At 37.7% G+C, this 19332-nt stretch overlaps 2 protein-coding genes across 4 annotated transcripts; both read right to left on the bottom strand.

Annotated features, from left to right (window-relative positions):
- Window positions 1–4506: 4506 nt before the first annotated feature.
- LOC113052640 (E3 ubiquitin-protein ligase RNF165-like) lies at window positions 4507–14860 on the bottom strand. 3 transcript variants are annotated; one of them, XM_026217012.1, is made up of 8 exons: window positions 13112–14860; window positions 8736–12372; window positions 7382–7516; window positions 7176–7299; window positions 6951–7055; window positions 6770–6865; window positions 6259–6362; window positions 4507–6171 (listed from the first exon to the last, which is right to left on the bottom strand). In XM_026217012.1, exons 2-8 carry the CDS (start codon window positions 8951–8953, stop codon window positions 6054–6056), a joined length of 900 nt encoding a protein of 299 aa, XP_026072797.1. In that variant the 5' UTR covers window positions 8954–12372; window positions 13112–14860; the 3' UTR covers window positions 4507–6053. The 3 variants fall into 3 exon arrangements, with proteins under 3 accessions (XP_026072797.1, XP_026072795.1, XP_026072796.1); XM_026217010.1 differs by having other exon boundaries at window positions 8736–9045; XM_026217011.1 differs by having other exon boundaries at window positions 7382–7513; window positions 8736–9045.
- A 386-nt stretch (window positions 14861–15246) lies between these two features.
- On the bottom strand, window positions 15247–19332 carry LOC113052639 (phospholipid phosphatase 1-like). Its single transcript, XM_026217009.1, has 6 exons — window positions 18981–19332; window positions 17533–17684; window positions 17159–17430; window positions 16948–17005; window positions 16094–16270; window positions 15247–16013 (listed from the first exon to the last, which is right to left on the bottom strand). Exons 1-6 carry the CDS (start codon window positions 19090–19092, stop codon window positions 15894–15896), a joined length of 891 nt encoding a protein of 296 aa, XP_026072794.1. The 5' UTR covers window positions 19093–19332; the 3' UTR covers window positions 15247–15893.

Raw genomic sequence — 19332 nt, 5'->3', positions numbered from 1 at the left:
CAAACATCTGGATCTTACCTGTGTGTGAGTCTCCATCATCTGGCGACAAACAAGAACTGCTCGAATAAAATAAATGATAAAACATGAGGATTTTCTGCAGAATTTAGAACTCTCTAAATATCCAGCAATTAAAAAAAAATAATAATAATAAATTTGGATTGACAAACATAAAAAATTAATGAACATGAGATAATTTAGACACTGTTTAGACTATTTTTAAGCTCCCGTGCTAAAGATATAAATGATTAAATACTGAACTGATGATGCATCAAAATCTGTCATCATAAAAATGATACTGAAATTTTAAGTTAATATTTCAATACTTTATCAACACTTTCAAATGCTCACAGTTCTCTAATATCAGTTAATATCGGTTATCGGTTAATATATTATCGGTCTAAAATCATGAGATGCAGAAAAACAAATAACATCTGTTTTGGAAGCATTTTATATTTGTTATTTTTTTATATTTATTATTCAAATAATCATTAGTGACGTGATATACAGCCAAGTATGGTGACCCATACTCAGAATTCATGCTCTGTATTTAATTGGAGGTTCGGTGCCTTGCTCAAGGGCACGTGGTATTGTCGTGGTATTGTCAGCCCAAGACTCGAACCCATAACCTCAAGGTTAACCACTAAGCCACAACTTCCCCAGATTAGTTTTTTAATCAAACTCCCAAATTATGTGTTGGAGCAATGACAAGTAAATGTTGTTTTATTTTATTTATTTATGACTTCATTTCTACTGATAAATAAACGTGCTTTTAACAGTGAAAAAAAAAACTAAACTTTTCTATTCGTTTTGGCTTTTCAATTACAGGAAATGTGGGGCCCTGAACATTTAAAAATAAAATGTTTGAAAACTATACTATTATCATCTTGAATTTGTGAAAAAAGTGACATTATATAAATATATATATAGTCCGCGAGTTTCTTTACAAAGTGATGTCGCCATCTACTGGCCTGGCATGCATAAGACACCACTTTTAGTCTTTTTTTGTGAATCCGTGAATGGGTTAACTTTTTGACAAAGTTGTATGTGAAAATTTTCAGCATGTTTGGAAAACCTTTTCCATTTATTTCCCTTATGTGATCGATTCTCTGAAACCCAATTTCCTTGAGCTTGTTTGAAATCATCAGAAATGTTATCGGTGCTTTGGAAGACATCTTCATAATGTAGATCAGGGTTTCACAAACTTTTTTTGTCAAACCACTTATACATTTACATTTATGCATTTAGCAGATGCTTTAATCCAAAGCAATGTACAGTGCATTCAGGCTATAGAAATTCTTTTATTTTTACCAGTATGTGGGTTCCCTGGGAATTGAATATAAAGTGTTATGATTACAAAGTGTTTTGAAGGTTCTCTGAGATTTAAAGTTAATGTTCCAATAATTTAATAACACATTAGCATGTTCTAATGTCGGTTAATGGACACGACACCCAGAAAACAAAATACGTTTCATTTTGGTTGTTAACATTAGCTTTTTATTCAACTCACAAACCCCTTTCACAAAACTCCTTTCTCAATACTGTCTGTTTTTCTTTCTTTCAGTCAAAAAAGATGGTTATTATTTTCTTCTCGTTCACGTTTTCTGTGTTGGTCAACGTTTTCTATCAGTTTGAGTTTGGTAGGAGTTTCGTGTGGTTTCTATGAAGAAACCAGTTTGTTTTGAAACATCTCTTAATTTCCTCTTATTTTAAATTTCCTGAATGAAGAAAGTGCTGGCTTTAATAGATTATAATATGGTACAATTTGAATTATTGTGGTGCAAAATGGGTGAAATGTGAGTCGTTTCTTTTTATTTTCTTTGAGCCCCAATACTCTACACCAGTTATTCTTGAGCTGTCGTGGTCTTTTAATATTCATTACACTGTGTATTGTGTCATATACAGTAGTTCAGCTATCAAGCACTGGAATGCTTTCCTCAAACTCTTGATCACGGGTCACATGAGTTCCTAGACTTGATCAGTCATGGGATTCAATACAATGTCACTCAAAAGCAGTATAAGAGACTGTGTGACTTTAGTGTGGGGCACTCACCTTTGACCTCAAGCTTAACCTCTTGCACGCGTTGTGTGCACACATTCTCAAGCGGCCAAGACCACAAGCATTGGCACAGGTCCTTACACAATCACATTTCAGTTCCTGATTTAATGGCTTTTGACCACAGCATAAACAAGTCTGATTATGAGCGACTATTAGAGTCTGTAGTTGACATGAAACTGTGCATGGAATGACAATGAAAAACATTCTGAGGCATTTTCAACATTTTATTTGAAAAAAACACATACAAAAAGGGTCATATACAAGACGAGAAATTAAAAAAGAAAGAAAATTTGGGTTAAGCTATGCAACTTTTTGCATCATCATTAGTAATAAATACAGTACAAAATCAACCAAAAGTGAATCTTTTTTTTTTTTTTACGCAATATACACGTATCTAGTTATCATACATTATAATCACCAAGCTATATTGCTTAAATATTGTCAATACATATTGTTCTACTTGAGCTATAAAATATTCATGTCAGAAAACATTGCGCAGTAACAGCACACAGCAGTGTCTTATACAAAGAGCCACTTCCCTTTCACTGGCAGGTTATTCAACTATTTTGTTTTCTTTTTAGTTCAGCAGCAGAAAAACATCAGAAATATTTATGGTAAAATATTTGAACATATGTATCCATTCTCATACGCATATTAAAACCTGAGAAAGACATGCATTACAGAGCTTGTGCTTTAGGATCTACGGTTCAGTCTGTTAGCGAAACATGATACTACTATTGCTTATGTCCAAAATCTGCTGGAGAGATGGATCAAATCAAGAGACTTTAAGGCTACACAGGCTAGAAACACAAATCATACAATATAAAGCCATTGTTTTGTTTGTTTTTTGTCTATTTCGGCATAACAATATCTATGTGTGTAGAAGATAACAAGTATTAGTACAGATCGTTGGCATGGCAGGAAAACACTTAATTTATCAGAAATAAGAGATAATCTGCCTTATCGGTTGATATTAGTGTTGTCTACTGTGGAACACAACGCTGTATTGGCAGATTATTATTTAGGGGATTGAAGCTAAATAACCTGACGCGCTAAAATGTGAAATATGAAAAACATACGCCAGCTACGCTAGAATGTACCACAACATGACCTGCTTTCAGACATTTAAAGCCCCTTTTATGAAGTACCGATACAAAAAGAAAGGGAAAGGAAATCTGCTACTCATGGCAAAAGGAAGCATCACTTTAAATCCCAATAAAAATACAGCAAACAATGGCTGGCTGTAATTGAAGATGGGCACAAGACAGGCAGCTATAATCAATCACAGTAAGCGCTGAACTCACCCCTCACTACTGAAAACACTGAAAACAGATTCACGGCCTGGAATCGCTGGCTCTTTTCAGAGCGACGAGACGAGCGGACAATGTTCGCAGGAGGGCAGCAAAGCCAAGAGTGCAAAAACAAGAGACATGCAAAACAATTCCAGTCCATTGAACAGTTTGTCTACAAGCTCAAAGCTGAACGACTCTTTGTAATTGCATTAATGGAATGTAACCAAAAAAACGACAGCACTAAATACTAGCACGCCTTCGGGGGAATTTGAGTTTGTTTTGACACTTATGCCCCCTAAAGTACAACCACATGCAAAGCACTCCCATTAAAAGTATAGCACAATGAGGTATTTATACACACGTTACGCTGACGCAAATAAATAAACCAATCTATAACATTGCGATACTAGTTCAGAACTTAAATGCGCACCCATAGTAGGTAAAGTTTGTCATAAATTATGATTGTTAAATACTTAAGGCATTTCTACGAACAATATCATGTGTAAACTATAAAACGCAGACGGACGATGAGAAAATATCACGCTCCACACAGCAGACGCTCACTATGCCCATTTCCACCACTGAATTTGTCTCGCAAGTTTACATCTCATAATTGCGAATTTAAATCTTGCGATTTAATTTTATCTCATAATTTTAAGTTTAAATCTCGCAATTCTATTTTATCTCTCAAATGCGAAAATCTGATTTTTGTCTCACAATTTAGGTTACATCTCGCAATTTGGACTTTTGTCTTGCAATTTTTAGAGTTTACATTTCGCAATTCTGACATTTTTTCCTCGCAATTGAGAGTTTACTTCTCATAAATGAGAGGTTGCATCTCGCAATTCAACATTTTTCTCACAATAGAGAGTTTACATTTCGCAATTATGAGTTTACTTCTTGCAATTCTGACTTTCTTGCAACTGAGAGTTTACATCTCTCAGTTGGAGGTTACATTTAGATATACTGACATTTAGGCTTCGCAACTGAGAGTTTTTCGCAACTTTTCTTCTTGCAATTTCAAGTTTACATCTTGCAATTCTGACTTTTTTCTCCCAATGTTGAATTTTTATCTCGCAATGCTATTTTTTCAAACTTGCAATTCTGAGAATATATCCATCCCCCATACCCCCCTAACCCCCCCCTCCCCTTTAAAATTGGACTTCACAACTCGCAATTTGGAGTTTATATCTCACAATTCAGAGAAAAAAAAGTAAGAATTACGAGAAATAAAGTCGCAATTATGAGACAGAAAGTCACAAGCTTTTTATTTTTTATTCAGTGGTGGAAACATGCTTCCGTACGCTCACTAAATGCTACAAAACAGTGATTGAAAACAAGGAAATGCTTCCAAGAAGCTGAACACTTGAATTCTGGAAAAGGTGCGAAAGCAAAGCCAAGCAGGTTATTTAATCAAATGTACTACAGAGACATCTCAAATGCTACGGATAAACAGTCACTTACATTGAAAGTGGTCGGTGCGGCAACAACTATCATTACGCAAATAAACTGTGCTGTTAAAAAGTCTGTTCCCTTGTTTTTTAGTTTTCTGGATGAAGTGCACGATATGCAAGGAAACTGAGTGCAAATGCAAAAGCAGGGAAAGAGAAACAATCACACGACCCCCGAGTGCATTTACAAAAATAACCACTTACTACATTAAGACGACAATAAATAACTAGTTTGTTCATTTTTTCCAGCATTGCAGCTACTTATGTGAAGAAGCTTGAACCAGCCCTGCACACAGGTTGGCAACAGTAGGAAAAAGAAGAAATCATGATCACGAAGAAGAGCTTAGAAAACTTATGTTTGGTTTTTATAAAACAAATGGCTTTACTCCCTTGTCATGTCCTCTAGAAATGGCAGCAAACATGTTTCATGCACATTATGACTCTACAGATGCTGCTTTACGACCAAGCGAGACCACGAGTCACAGAGAGAATGGAAACACGGAGTTATGGCGTTACTATTCAACGTGTGCTTGTGCTACAGGCATTAAGGTACATATTTCACTCGTGGTGACTTCGGAGACGCATCAAGAACACAGTGTCTTCAGGATTAGTAGAGTATCACGCAGGAAACGTCCTCATGCATGTTGACCTCTCGTCAGAACAACCTCTCGCTTCAACATGCATTTGGTGGATACGTTTCTAAGCGTTGGAGGCGTCACGAGCACAAAACGCGGACACATTTCAAACAGCTCAAGAATGTCAAGCATCACCTCCGATGATTACAGACACGACGACGGAGCTTTTTTAAACACAGGGTCATTGTACTGCTCTTGCGCGCTTCTCATTCGCCAATTAATTTTTTCACAAATGAATTGTTCATGACCAACCACATGTAATATGTTGGACTTTGTTGTGTTCATGCTGTTATGCTTCATCTGTGACCTACTGAACACTGAGAACATTTGGTCGGTCTTCATCCGAGATCATTCGGAGACGTTACGAACAGCGTTCACGTCCCAAACACACACACATTCACAGCACTTTGACTGAAATCAGCTTCATCGAAAGACTTGTTCTTCTCCATGTGCTGGACTCTGTCTTCAGGGCTATCCGTCTTCCCCATTCTACATCGTCAGTTGGCTCAGAAGGCAAAGGTTAGAGGTGAGAGGTGATGGAGATGACACACATTTGGCAAAGTGCCCACAAGGGGACTAAGAAAGATGACAGGACTTTTAGCTAATGCTACACGAGACATCAGCTTTCGGGGGACAACTGCGTCTCAATGTCTACCCTGCAGATGGGACACTTCTTATTGGTTGCCAGCCACTGGTCAACACAAGCTTGATGGAAGAGGTGCATGCAGGGTAATCTCCTGGAGAGAGAAAAACAAAACATTTGATGACTGAAAACCGGCACCATTTTCACCAGTGAACATGTTTTGAGTAGAGCCTCAAACTACCTGACGTCCTCTCCGTCTTCAAGCATCGAGAGGCATATTGTGCATTTCTCATCCGTGTCGAGCTCCTCTTCATCCATGCCAATCTTTAGCTCTAGAGGTCTTCTCTACGAATCACACAATCAATTATTAGCCTTTCAGCACATGCTTTTCAATCCAAAAAAACCCTGTACACTACATAAATAAACAATGAACTAATAAAAGGTCTAGTTATTCTCCAGCACTCTTGAATTTTGGTGAAATGCATGGAAACCCATTGAGGCTCAGTTTGACTCCAACACATCAGTGTAACCAAAATTGGCACAGCCTTTCCAAATCACAACTATGAGTGAATCTTTGCATGCAAACTCACGACCAAAGAGAAAATTCATGATCATTGAGGAAAAGCTTACAAAATACCAAGAAGTAGTTAGTATTACCCAGCAACGGAGGATAAGGAACATAATTATTCAAAGATGACACATAACAGTCTTGACAGGAACTTTTAAATGTCATCATACAGTTGTGGTTTTACCTTTTTATACTTATAAGGAAAGGTAAACCTCTCGATGGTGGTTGGCAGAGCCCCTCTGTTAACATTTCCCAGTCTGTCCTCCAACTGCAGGAGCTCCTTGGATTCAAAACCACATGTTAACACATCACATTAAATGACTGATTAAGAAGATGTTTGATCAGAACAACTAGTGCGATGGTACCTCGTAACTCTCCCGCACAGCAGATGCATGGCGAGACGGACTGAGGCTTTGGAGAGCCAGCAGATGTAACTGAGGATAAGGGTAGTTTCGGATCTCATGGACAACCTGTGCAAGACAGCACCAATGAAGAAGCACATAAAGAGATAAGTGGCAACCAATGGAAGGCAAGCACTGGTCAGTTACTTTGGAGTAAGGATAAAGTGCGTTCGAAAGGCTCATACTGACCACTTGTGCCGAGGTGGTGTTCCTGGGGAAGTGATGCAGTCGTGGAGAGGTCAGGTAATGCTGATAATGTTGAGTGAGGGGAGAGACGTGGTACTGAGGCAGGCCTGGATCCACACTCAGATCCCTGGATGGACAAAGAGGAATGGCATCAGCTAATCAAAGCCAAACTGAGTACTAGTTTATGAAGTCACTGAATACAGACGTACCAGTCTGTTCCTTCAGCAAGGTAGCGTGGCTGCTGGGGCACAGGCGGTGGGGGGGATATGTGGATGGATGGTGGGTATTCATATGGCGGCCGCAATGTCTGCGGATGGGGAAGGGTTCGGTCTGGAGCATGCCTGCTATGGTTAATATACACATAATGGTTAGAGCCTGAGTCAGTTGGATAAACCTGATTATAAAATATATCGGAAAAAACAAATATTGATTACTGGATTACGAGATGTCTCAATAAGACATGGAAGATGAGTTAAGCAAGACACTACAGGTGAATAGGGTTAAAAATTTAACTAACAGTATCAGCGTATTTCCCCAGTTGATTGATTTCCTTAAGAATTGCAAATATTTTTTGAATTGCAAGTTTTATCTTTAAAAATGCATGAATTTGCAAACGTTTCCAGAACAGAAGTCTGAACATTTGATAAAGTCTGGCTCAAAAGGCTTGTTTGATTTTTTTTGTTGACACATTAGAGTTCAAATTTTTAAAGAGGGGATTTTGGATTTTCATAAAATCAATCATAAAACAGTCAAGGTCAAATTTCAGATTGAAATAAATAAGGTGAATGACAACTGAGTCAATAGAGTCAGTTCAAGTCAAATCACCTTTATTTATATAGCGCTTTATACAAACCAAATTGTGTCAAAGCAACTGAACAACATTAATTAGGATGACGGTTAAAGGCAGTTCATCTTTGGATTCAGTGATGCCATCATCCAGCTCAGTTCAGTTTAAATAATATATTTAAATAGTATCTAGATGGGAGCAGGGTTGCCAGGTTTTCACAAGAAAAAACCCCACCCAAATGCTACTCGAAACCATTCCAATGGCGTTACGGAGGGGTAAAACATGTTTTTGGTAGGGTTCCCTTGGTAAAATTTGCATTCCAGGGGCTAAATATTACGTTATTGGTGTCATTTAAACCAGTGGACATAAATAACCAGAAGCATCAATTTTAAATTAACCCGATTCTGTGGGAAAGCCTCAAATCTGGAAACACAGGATAGGAATAAAACTGTAAAATTGAGTCTATGTAAGTGCTACTGAAGAGGACGAAAACAAACTCACATTCTTTGAAGAGTGCAAGAAAATGAACACTCAAATAATGTTTATAAAAAAACAAAAACATTATGAAAAGCCAAATAACCCAAATTCTCATATCTTGCCATAATGATGTAAATTTGTAAGGAACCTAAACATTAAGTTCTGTAAATCTTCATCTTTATGAACAACAATTTTTCCTGCATCCCTCCACCTCCCCATCTCCACCTCTTTTTCTGTTATTCTCCCTCTACGCTCCCTCTTGAAATATGATTGATTATGAGTTTAACACAGCGTCATACCTGGGCTGTGGAAGTATCCTCCTGTGCTGGGCCTCCAGGATCTGCTGCTGGATGAGGTATTGCTGGTGTAAAGCCTGAGGTAGGAAGGGCGGGGGTGGGATGTCCTGGAACGGTGGAGCTGGTATGTGGTTGATGGGTGGATGTAACGCCGCGGCTGGCTGGTGCGCAGGGCCGAGATGATGGCTCATTCCTGTCTGAGATTGTCCTGGATGGGGCATTGGGAAATCAACAGGGATCTGGGCCTGGGGCCCTACGTGGAAATGCCGGCAAGAGGTAGCATGACTGTGCTGATGCCTGTTAAAATGAGATCCTGCAACAACAATGACATCAAAGTGAATTATGAATGGGATTAAACCGCTGCTGGAGGCTGGCCTTCCTCCTCTCCTGAACTTCCAGAAGAAATCAATCAATCAGCAGTGGGGTGTGATGGCAAATAAAGGGTGAAGGTGAGCGAGTTGTGCTTGAACAGTTAATATTTTGGTTTGGGACGCTATTTTCGCAGTTAAGTGTTTAGGATTGAGAACCAAATTTACTATTGGATATATAGGACAGACAGTATGAACAGGTAAATTATCTCAGACTTGCAACTAGCTCAAGTCTCTCACATTTTGTGGTTCAGTTTTGTCCAATTTAGTTTATTTTTCTTATACTTCTATCCAAACACTTTGTCTCTCTACAATACAATTCCCCTATTTTTTAATCTTAAACAGTCATATTTCCAATAGCATGATGCGCAAGTCTAGTTGGCAAGGCATACATCAACTGGCTTTGAATCATTTGGCCAGTTGCATAAATATTTAACTAGTCTTAACAACCAACTAGCATTTAGTCAGGCCAGTTTTACATTTCGGGTTCAAATTTGACAAGTCTAGATTTAGTATAGTTTTAGTCCATTTTCGGTCATCAGATGATCAAAAAAGATATTGGAGAAACATCTTGTAAAACTAATCTTAAATGTTTATGCAACAGGACACTGAACTTTTTAGGTGGTCGGTTCATTGCAGAATACGGTACTTGGTTTCCAACTGGTTCCCGAATCAATAAAGCACAAACCTAAAAACAAAGATTACATTGGTAATGTTACGAAGCGCTTAAACAAATATAGACCTAAACGTAGAGATGGTAGAACATCCTGATGGATAACATGACATGTTTCTAATGATCAGAACCATCACCAACTTTTCTTGTCAGGCTACTTTGTGAGTGAGTCGTCCAATGCAATTAGCTGTTGGGGAAATAATCATGCATATATCAGCAGAAGTGTCTCCTCACCTCGGCACAACAGATGTGAAAGCTGTACATTAATTTAGCGACTACTGAAAGCAGACTGCGTGATGCGTTCCTGGATAGCTGAAGGAATCCACAGCTGCTTTAGATTCTCAGCCAAATGAGTAGTAAAGGTCTGGGTTTAGACCAAAGATGCTGTTTTATTTTATTTTTTGTGAGCTGTTAGCCTGTCACACCTTATCAAGAAAGGGATTTGCGTTTTCTAATGACAGGATTTTGGATACGTCTGTGGGAACTATTTTCCAAAGCAATATCCATGTGCTGGCAAAACAAAATCTCAAAGTCAATGACATCTCAACGGACGTGAAGTAGGACATCTTCCTGAATCAACATCCTCTGTTGGTTCTAGAACAACAATCATATTCCAAACCTCATCCGTCGCCCACTCCTGAAATGACTTAAGGGTTAAGAATACTGTCAAAGCATATAATTCTGAAATATGATTGGCTGATAGGAATGTTTTTCTAGGACTGACTCTTGATCCTTGGGAACATGTTATTGTGACTTATCCAAGTGGGATTATTATCTCTTCAACTCTAAGCCTTCATAGAAGCAAAATGACATCAGAAGCGTCAGACATCACAGGAACCCAAGGCTTTTGCTGGGGCCGGGGCAAGACATGTAAAGCTGACATGTGAACATTAATGTATAGAGCAACAATTACACTCCATAAAAAGTCCTGGCATTTCTGGAATGAATGTAATTTTGTATTGCACCAGACTACTTTTATATTAAACAGGCTACATAGAATTAAATGTCCTTATTTCAGAAGCGCTACTTATATTTCACTGGATTAATAACATAAGATTTTGAGACCGAGTTTGTCCAGTTGTGATGGAGTTATCGGCTGGCTACTCACAATATGACAAATAAATGAGGAAATGAATCAATGCACCATTTTATGGGTTTATATTATTCATTATGAGAAGGAAATATCAAAGTTATGTCAATAGAAATGGGGAGAAAATGAGACACACAAAAGCAGAATTATCCATCTCTCCACTCTAGAATGAAGGAATCGAAAACACTTAAAACCTAAATCACCAGATGAAATCATGTATAATGTGTCATCATCACAGAGAAATGGGACGTGGCTATTGCTCGTTAGTGAGAAAAGATTCAATCACAGAGATGAAATGTGTGGATCTATCTGGACACACCACAGAGAAAGGCCACGTTTACATTGCATCCGGATCATTTACTTTGAGAAGACTTAAAGGTGCAGCGTTAAAACCATGATTGGCAATGGATCTAGTAGAATCTCATTCAAATTATGGACGTCTACGGTTATCTTGAACGCACCCTGCACCTTTAAGTGCCTCAGTGATGAGCGTAAATGACCACAGATCAACTCATTGAGATCTCATGATGAAAAAAGCGAGGAAATCCGGTCACAGCAGAGGGAGGTGGGTGGTGGGGGAGACAATAAATGGAAATCAGCAAGAAGCACACTGGAGGTTAGGAAAAATACTATATTCTTTATTGAAAAATATTAGTATATGTGGATTTGTGTCATAATAATAAGTCCATGCAACAAATAAAACAACATTGACCGATAGCAAGGCCCACCATGCTCAGTACAGGGTTAACAGAACAAAAGCAACATCCAATGAGCAGATGCATCGGCTACAGCACGTTACAGTACAGCAGGGTACATCTTTACTACAGAAAGATTACATTGGAGTCTATTCAATGTAGAATTAAAATAATATGAATAATGTGATTCATGCATTGACGTCTATTACCAGAACAAAAGGTAAAGAAACCACAACCAAACAATAGACATTTGCATTGCTCTAATAGAGGATCTCAGTAGCAGTGCAGGAAATCAACATCCCTGCCAAATGGATGGCATTTTGGACGCAATTTGGATTCAATGCAATAGTAGCCAATCGTTGGTTAGTTGGCGAGTTGCTTCATTGGGTGTTTTTTTTTTTTTTTTTTGGCTTTTGCTCAAAACATGATTGTGAATGATCGTGTAAAATCAGAAGGGCAATGAATGAAGCACACGTTATGTAGGTGACAGCTAAAGCTTTTTTGGAATCATCCGAGCACAAAATGCATCCATTTTACAGGAATTTACATTCATGTTGACTACAAAAGCTGGATGGGACATACATAAATCACTCTTCTAGAGCTACTGATGTGTGTTAAACTACAGCACTTGACATACAGACAGCTCTAAATGTGTTAGCTCTGGTTTTAGTGTGTGTTTGTTCTCAGGAAGGGAGCAGATCTGAGATGTTTGTCGTCTTCTGATGGAAATAGGAAATGAGGAGGGATCAGAACACAGATGATCATTAAAACACAATGATCTGATAATGCAGAATGTAGATTCAGCCTCCATAGACTATGAGACAGGAGATAAGAACAGAAATAAAGCACATGAAATCAAACTATGAGACAGGAGATCAGAAACAGAAATCAAAAAAGCTTCATGGAATCAGTGATGGAGGTAAAGTTAGCAGCTCAACTTAAAACTAGTTTCCTCATTAGACGAACAACACGCAGGTGTGGATGATTAAGCGGAGTTTCAAAAATAACACATTAGCTTTTGTTTGATGAACTGCAGATTCTGAGGCTGACACAAACCTACCCAAAACACTTATTTTATTCGTAAATGTACTACAAGAGCATTAAAAGACTGTAGTTAATAACTGAAACTATGTATTTTTGTTTTATTTGTTGTCCGTTAAGCTCAGGCCTGAATTAGCATATTTAGCTTTCTAAAGGTAAAACCAAACTTCACAAACCTTTAAAATCACATTCAGCGATCAAATACACGATTAAACGAATCGACAATCTATCAAATAATCCAAATGTACATTATATAAGAAAATTATTGATTTGAAAATGAAATCTGACGCAGAAAGCGTCCTTCGAATGGCTAGCAAACAGACTAACATCAGATCCGAGTCAAACCTCACCGATTCGCTTAAAAAAATCTAAATAGCATGTTTTTGTTTAATATCTCCTAAGTAAGGACCTACAGCAGCATATAGATCAGTCGTGTGGTTTATCGATCATGCATTAAACACGCAAAGGCCCTTAAGATGTGATCTGATCGTGTAATAATACGATATAAATACCTCTATTTCTCACAGAGCCAAAGACAGGAAGAACCAGATATCCGACATGAACTAACACCATCCTTCAAATCTTCTGCTTGATGAATACAGATTGTAAACGGAGGAATAAATAATGTACATTCAGCGGGATCATATGCAGTCAGTCACCGCGAGGACAAAGAACAGCGGCGCTCCATTGAATCGATTCTTCTTCATGATTCGTTCGAACCGAGTCGTCAAGCATGTGTACCTGTGAGGGAGGACCTAGGTTCGATTCGAACGATCCGTCCGAGCGAACCGAATGAATCAAACTGACAATGCTTGAAACCAGCAGACATATTCTGACCACTAGAGTCGCCAAAGCGAACAAAATGATTATGATTAGTTATATATCAATAACTACACCACAGTTGGTCTGGCAGAGCTTTAATTGCAAAAATATTTTACAGTACCATGTTTTATTGGTTCACACTAGCACAGCTGCCAGTGAAATAAAAATAAAACAGCACATAAAAAAAAAAAAAATTAGCAATATAAAGCTATTAAAAACATAAAAATTATTCAAGTGCTTGGACATTTACAGCTTGAGGTCTTACCATTTGCATTAAAAATAATAAAAATGAAAAAAAGTAACACTTTGAAGTCTATTTTAATAAAAAAAACTATTTGCATTAAAACAATAAAAATAAAAATTATTGAAATATACACAAAATGAATTGAATTCAATGCATTTGAAACACTTTGGATGTTCATATTTCGGTCCACAACTACTTTCCTTTTTATTATGACAATTTGACACACACACACAAAAGCAACCAACTGTAAACCATAGAAATAAAGTGTTTACAGTCAAGTGTACGATACATTGGTTGATATAGTCTTCTTTAACATTTAAAAACAACCTAGCTGAAATAAGACGTGTACTTGGTTACTGCATTAATATTATCATATAGAAATGTTGGATTGCTTGATGGCTAGGGTTGCATACGCTCTTAAAAATAAAACTTACAGGAGGGTGTTTTCACAGCAATGCCATAGAAGAACCATTATTTTGTCAGTGGACCATCTTTTCTTACTCTGAAAAACTTTTAATAATCTAAAGAACCTCTTTATACTATAATGTAATGGAAAGGGTCCCATGGAAGTTAAAGGTTGCTCAGAATCTAATAAACACAGAGTAGGAACATTTAGTTGTAAATAACCCCACAAGTTCTGTAAGGAAAGACAATTTTTTTACACTGCCACATTCAGAGCAATAACTAATATAACGTCAACCAAGTCTCTGCCTTTCTCACACAGAACAACCTCCTTGACAGCAACCAATCTGGCTTCAGAAGTGGACATTCAACTGAGAATCTGAAGCCCTAAGACTGACAAGAGCGGGATCCAAATCTTCAATACTTAACTTGTTCCTGTCAACCCTACTGACAAAGGACATCTCAGGAACCGCACTCCAGTGGTTTGAGTCTTACCTATCAGATAGGTCCTTCAAAGTACCTTGGAGTGGTGATGTGTCCAAGTCGCAACATCTAACTACTGGGGTGCCTCAGGGCTCAGTTCTTGGACCACTTCTCTTCTCGGTTTACATGGCATCATTAGGTTCTGTCATTCAGAAACATTGCTTTTCATATCTCTGTTATGCTCATGACACTCAACTCTACCTCTCATTCCATCCTGATGATCCGACGGTAGCTATTCGCATCTCAGCTTGTCTAACAGACATTTCTTCCTGGATGATGGACCATCACCTTCAACTCAACCTTGCCAAGACAGAACTGCTTGTGATTCCAGCAAACCCATCGTTTCATCACAATTTCACCATCAAGTTAGGCACATCAACCATAACTCCTTCAAAAACAGCTAGAAGCCTTGGAGTTATGATTGAAGTCAGCTGGACTTTCTCAGACCACATTGCTAAAACTGTCCGATCCTGCAGATTTGCTTTATTCAACATCAAGAAGATCAAGCCCTTTCTTTCGGAACATGCTGCAGAACTCCTTGTTCTAGCTCTTGTTCTGTCCAGGCTGGACTATTGCAATGCTCTCGTGGCAGGTCTTCCAGCCAGTTCTATCAAACCTTTACAATTAATCCAGAACGCGGCAGCAAGATTAATTTTTAATGAGCTGAAAAGAAATACACGTCACACCTCTGTTTATCAATTTGCACTGGCTACCAATAGCTGCTCGCATTAAATTCAAGGCATTAATGTTTGAAGAATCTTAAAAAAACACATCTCTTCCACCTGTTTTTGACCCTCTAACTTCAGCACTCTCTATTCTAATCCTCCTATTTATTCACCAACACCTTGTTTTCTTAAATAGCTTTTTGCATTCTATCGGTTTTATTTTTTTATACAATTAATAAAAGTAAAAAAGGCCTCTAACACTAACTCGATCTATTATTTACCTATTCTATCCTTTTATTTATTTTTTAGTTTTCTTTTTATTTATAATATGACTCAATTACGCTAACCGAGACTTGTTATAGCACTAGTATATCATTGCTCTATTTATTTTGATTGCTTCTATTGTCCTCATTTGTAAGTTGCTTTGGATAAAGCATCCGCTAAACGACTAAATATAAATGTAATGTATATGCAGCCACTGCAGTGTGAATATTGTTGCACTGCCGCTGTATTTATCATGATGACATTTTAATCTTCTCTACTGCTGTGCATTATGAAAAATGATCTTTTGCGCAGTAATATTATAAAATTTAAGTGAATCAGTTGTGGAAAGGATTGCATGTTACTGTAAAAATGAAAAATCCACAGCGATTCCTTCCAAATCCAGTGCGTTCTGTGTTAGTCTGTGCTGCCGTAGTGGTTCGGCGGATCTGACGTCTCCTGCTGACTCGTGTGTGAGATCTCATCGTCTTTATCTGACGTGCGTTTGGCGCTGATTAGATCCGATACAAAGAACACCTGCGTTGAGAGAGAGAGAGCAAGAGAGAGAAGTGTGTTGGTTACAGCATGCAACGCATATATTAAAGAGCCTCACTTACAGTAAACAGTGCCACAGCGGCTCCCTGAACGAATCCAGTGAGAACGTCACTCCAGTGGTGTTTATAATCAGAGACGCGCGACAGACCCACGTAAAGAGACACGGCGATGAAAGAGAACTGCAGAGTCGGACGAACCAGTCGAGCCCAACTTGCTCTCATTCTAGAGTGAATATACAGCTGTAAAGAAAAACATATTAGCATGGAATATCTATGTACAGTCTGTACATAGTGTGTTTTGAATGTACTCAGCATTGATAAGGTTTATCTAAATGCATATGATGAAGGCAAGACACTACAGGCGAATAGGGTAAAAATATTAAATAATAGATATCACTATTCCTCTCCAGTTCATTAATATTCAAATGAGGCATCATCTAATTAAATATGCATCATTTTGAATTCATTACCAGCACTGAAAATTGGATAATTAGTCCAGTTTAAAATAATAGTTTGATTTTATCGTCATATTAGAGTGAAAACAAACACATTTTCACGTTTTCATGAGATAAAATGTTGTATAAATCAGTGTGAGTGAAATATAAACAACCCTTTAGAATACAGAAAGGAATAAAACTGTAAAATTTGGTGTTTGTAATCCTTAAGTATCGAAATCTAAAGTCATAAATTGATAAAGTGCAATAAAATAAAGACTTAAATGTGTGTTTTGGATGTTTTCTGTTGTTTCACTTGCTTGAAATAAGACATGTTAGTTGTTGGTTTCATTACAATGGACTTTTAGCTAGATTTATTTCTTAAGTTTGTGACATTAGTGCATAAAAATACAATGATTTTGCCTGTAGTATCTCACCTTAAATTGAATGAAACACATGAAACATATTCATAAAAACACTTACCGCGAGGAACAGCATACAGTACATGGAGAATGATGAGTGACCAGAATAAAAGGAAAGTCTGGCAGAAAAAGATTGTCTGTCATAATTAGCAAATCAGTGTTCTTTTCTAAATCAAACAATGCATTTGCAGATTCAATGCAAAAGTGTTAGTGCATGACTCGAGGTCATCTGAGTTTAGGAATGCATGCGTTGCATTGTTTTGCACTCTCACCGGCCTTCATTGATGATGACTGGATCTCCTGTGCATGTGAAGTTCTCAATATAACCCGATTTACAGTCAATGAGGCTCCAGTCTGGTTTACACACGGTCAGAAAGTGCGGTCGCAGACGGCCGATGGTGTATTTGGCGATATCAGTCAGAGACTGACTCAACGCCGCTCCAAACACGAATGATCCTACGGCCTTGTACACACATGCAATATACTCATAACTGAAAGAAGCTCTGGACCGCAGATATATCGAAAAACACTCTCCAAAGACTATCTGTGGTGAAGAGAAAACAAAATGCATGACATTTTGACCAACTCAAACAGGAAACCAAGCTCTAGAGAAGAGTACTGGTTAAGAAAGCAAGCGAACACTTACTGTCAAAAGCGCGAATGGAATCATTATCCCCATCAGTAACTGGTAGGATATGGTATCTTCTTTAAAGGGGTACCTGATGGAGTCATCGCTGCAAAAAAAGCCTCTTTTGAACGGCGTGTGCTGAATATTCAGTATCGCAAATGGAAGTCCAGCTGCGACAAAGACAGAAACCACACAAATGAAGATTCACAAGCCTGTTTATATCACTGACATGGGGTTTATAAGAAGTGTTTTCTGCTCTGATCGGTCTCAAAAGAGAACAAATGAATCTTTAAAGTTTTGTTCTCATCTGATAGTGTCAATGCGGTTAAACTGATGATGTTACTTAATGTCTTTTGGTCAGTTGTTGAAGACCTGAGGGTAGTGTTTCAGCGCTTTAGGAACAGATGGTGATGTGTACGTTTTGTTAGTTGTGTGCAGTATGTTGTTGGAGATGTGCACATTCTGCTGAAGGTAAATAATCAAATCACTATTTAATTAAATCAACTGTTCAACAATAGCGTTATTCTGTCATTCATATACATCGCATTATTCCAGAGAATTCCTTACTGTGACCTTTAAATCAATTAGCAATCACAGTCTCTCCGCTGAAGAACGTCCTCATACTAAAAACATTACACGCATTTTTCTATAATGCACATAATATAGAGCTTACAGAGAGCTTGAGCATCTGGAATATGTTTCATGTATAGTAGGCTTATTATAAGTACTTTGAACATTTATGATTGTGTGAAGAAAACAATATAAGAAGTCTTCAACAGTCTTAAATGTTTTGTGTTATTTTATTTATTTATTTATTTGCAGTGCATGCAAAATTTTAATGCCATGACTTTATGAATTTTACCTTTTAAGGCCTTCATTTCTGGAATGGTGAATTAATAAATTTTATGTAGAAACCCTTAACGCCTGCAAAAATATAATTTAGCTATACTTCATTCGTGGAACAATTATTTTGTTTTTCATTACATTGAAAGAACTTTCATGTTCTCATAATGTTTCCACAAATTATAAAATGAAACGTTCCCTTAATGTTCTTTCTAACGTTCGCATAACCAATTTTTTTTCTTCCAAGTGAAAACTTTTCTGAGAACATTCAAAAATGACGTTTTCATAATTGTATGCAAAACGTTCTCAGAACGCTTTTGTTCTGAATGTGTAAACACAACTTATCTGTGAAAAATTACTTAGTTTTATCTCACCTCTTAAGAGAAACTAAATAACTTTATCTCGATACAAGCTCGTACTTTTGTTTTCCTGAGCAATAATGAAATGTGCAGTGTTGAGTATGGATGTGCGTCTGTAACGGATATGAATGTTTCATCGATGCGCGCTACATTGTGACATTCAGATCCATAAGAATCTCAAGCAGTAACAATAATAACGCAGATTTAATCAATCAAACCACCAGCTGCACAGAGGCCAGACTGTGAATGTGAATTTAGTCTTACCGAGCAGCAAACAGCTCACATCCACACAAACCCTGAAGATTCCTTGAGTCTCGAACATTCTCAGTTCCGAAAACACACTTCTGGAGTCTTTGGACAACTTACAGTTGAGCATTTATTAACATATGATAAAACAACGCGGTTTATTAAGTAGAACGCATTAGTTAAACTGCCGATAATCTAGTCATCGAGCGAAGAAACACCCGGCTGCTTCTCCAGACACCTTTATGTTATCTTCGTTATGGACGAACGCGAATCGTATGAGTTTTAAGGCGATGGTCCGACGTTCGTCACCGTTAGATCTCCGGTTACTGCATATATAGCATGATGGTGAGGTCAATCCCTCCGTCTGTCA

This window comes from Carassius auratus, chromosome 33 (assembly GCF_003368295.1).
Source record: "Carassius auratus strain Wakin chromosome 33, ASM336829v1, whole genome shotgun sequence".
Classification (NCBI taxonomy): Eukaryota; Metazoa; Chordata; class Actinopteri; order Cypriniformes; family Cyprinidae; genus Carassius; species Carassius auratus.
The sequence above is the reverse complement of the archived record's forward strand: the minus strand, read 5'-3'. Positions and strand labels throughout refer to the sequence as shown.

What these genes read in the sequence shown, in the direction of transcription:
- LOC113052640 (XM_026217010.1), bottom strand. Translation starts at nt 13,172, where the DNA reads ATGGTGTTAGTTCATGTCGGATATCTGGTTCTTCCTGTCTTTGGCTCT. An exon ending in AGGATACTTCCACAGCCCAG is followed by an intron (nt 7,517 to 8,735) that starts GTATGACGCTGT and finishes TATTAACCATAG; the next exon opens with CAGGCATGCTCCAGACCGAA. An exon ending in CTGTGCGGGAGAGTTACGAG is followed by an intron (nt 6,866 to 6,950) that starts GTACCATCGCAC and finishes TTTGAATCCAAG; the next exon opens with GAGCTCCTGCAGTTGGAGGA.
- LOC113052639 (XM_026217009.1), bottom strand. Translation starts at nt 19,092, where the DNA reads ATGCTCAACTGTAAGTTGTCCAAAGACTCCAGAAGTGTGTTTTCGGAA. An exon ending in TTCCATTCGCGCTTTTGACA is followed by an intron (nt 17,431 to 17,532) that starts GTAAGTGTTCGC and finishes TCTTCACCACAG; the next exon opens with ATAGTCTTTGGAGAGTGTTT. An exon ending in ACTGTATGCTGTTCCTCGCG is followed by an intron (nt 16,271 to 16,947) that starts GTAAGTGTTTTT and finishes TTTTCTTTACAG; the next exon opens with CTGTATATTCACTCTAGAAT.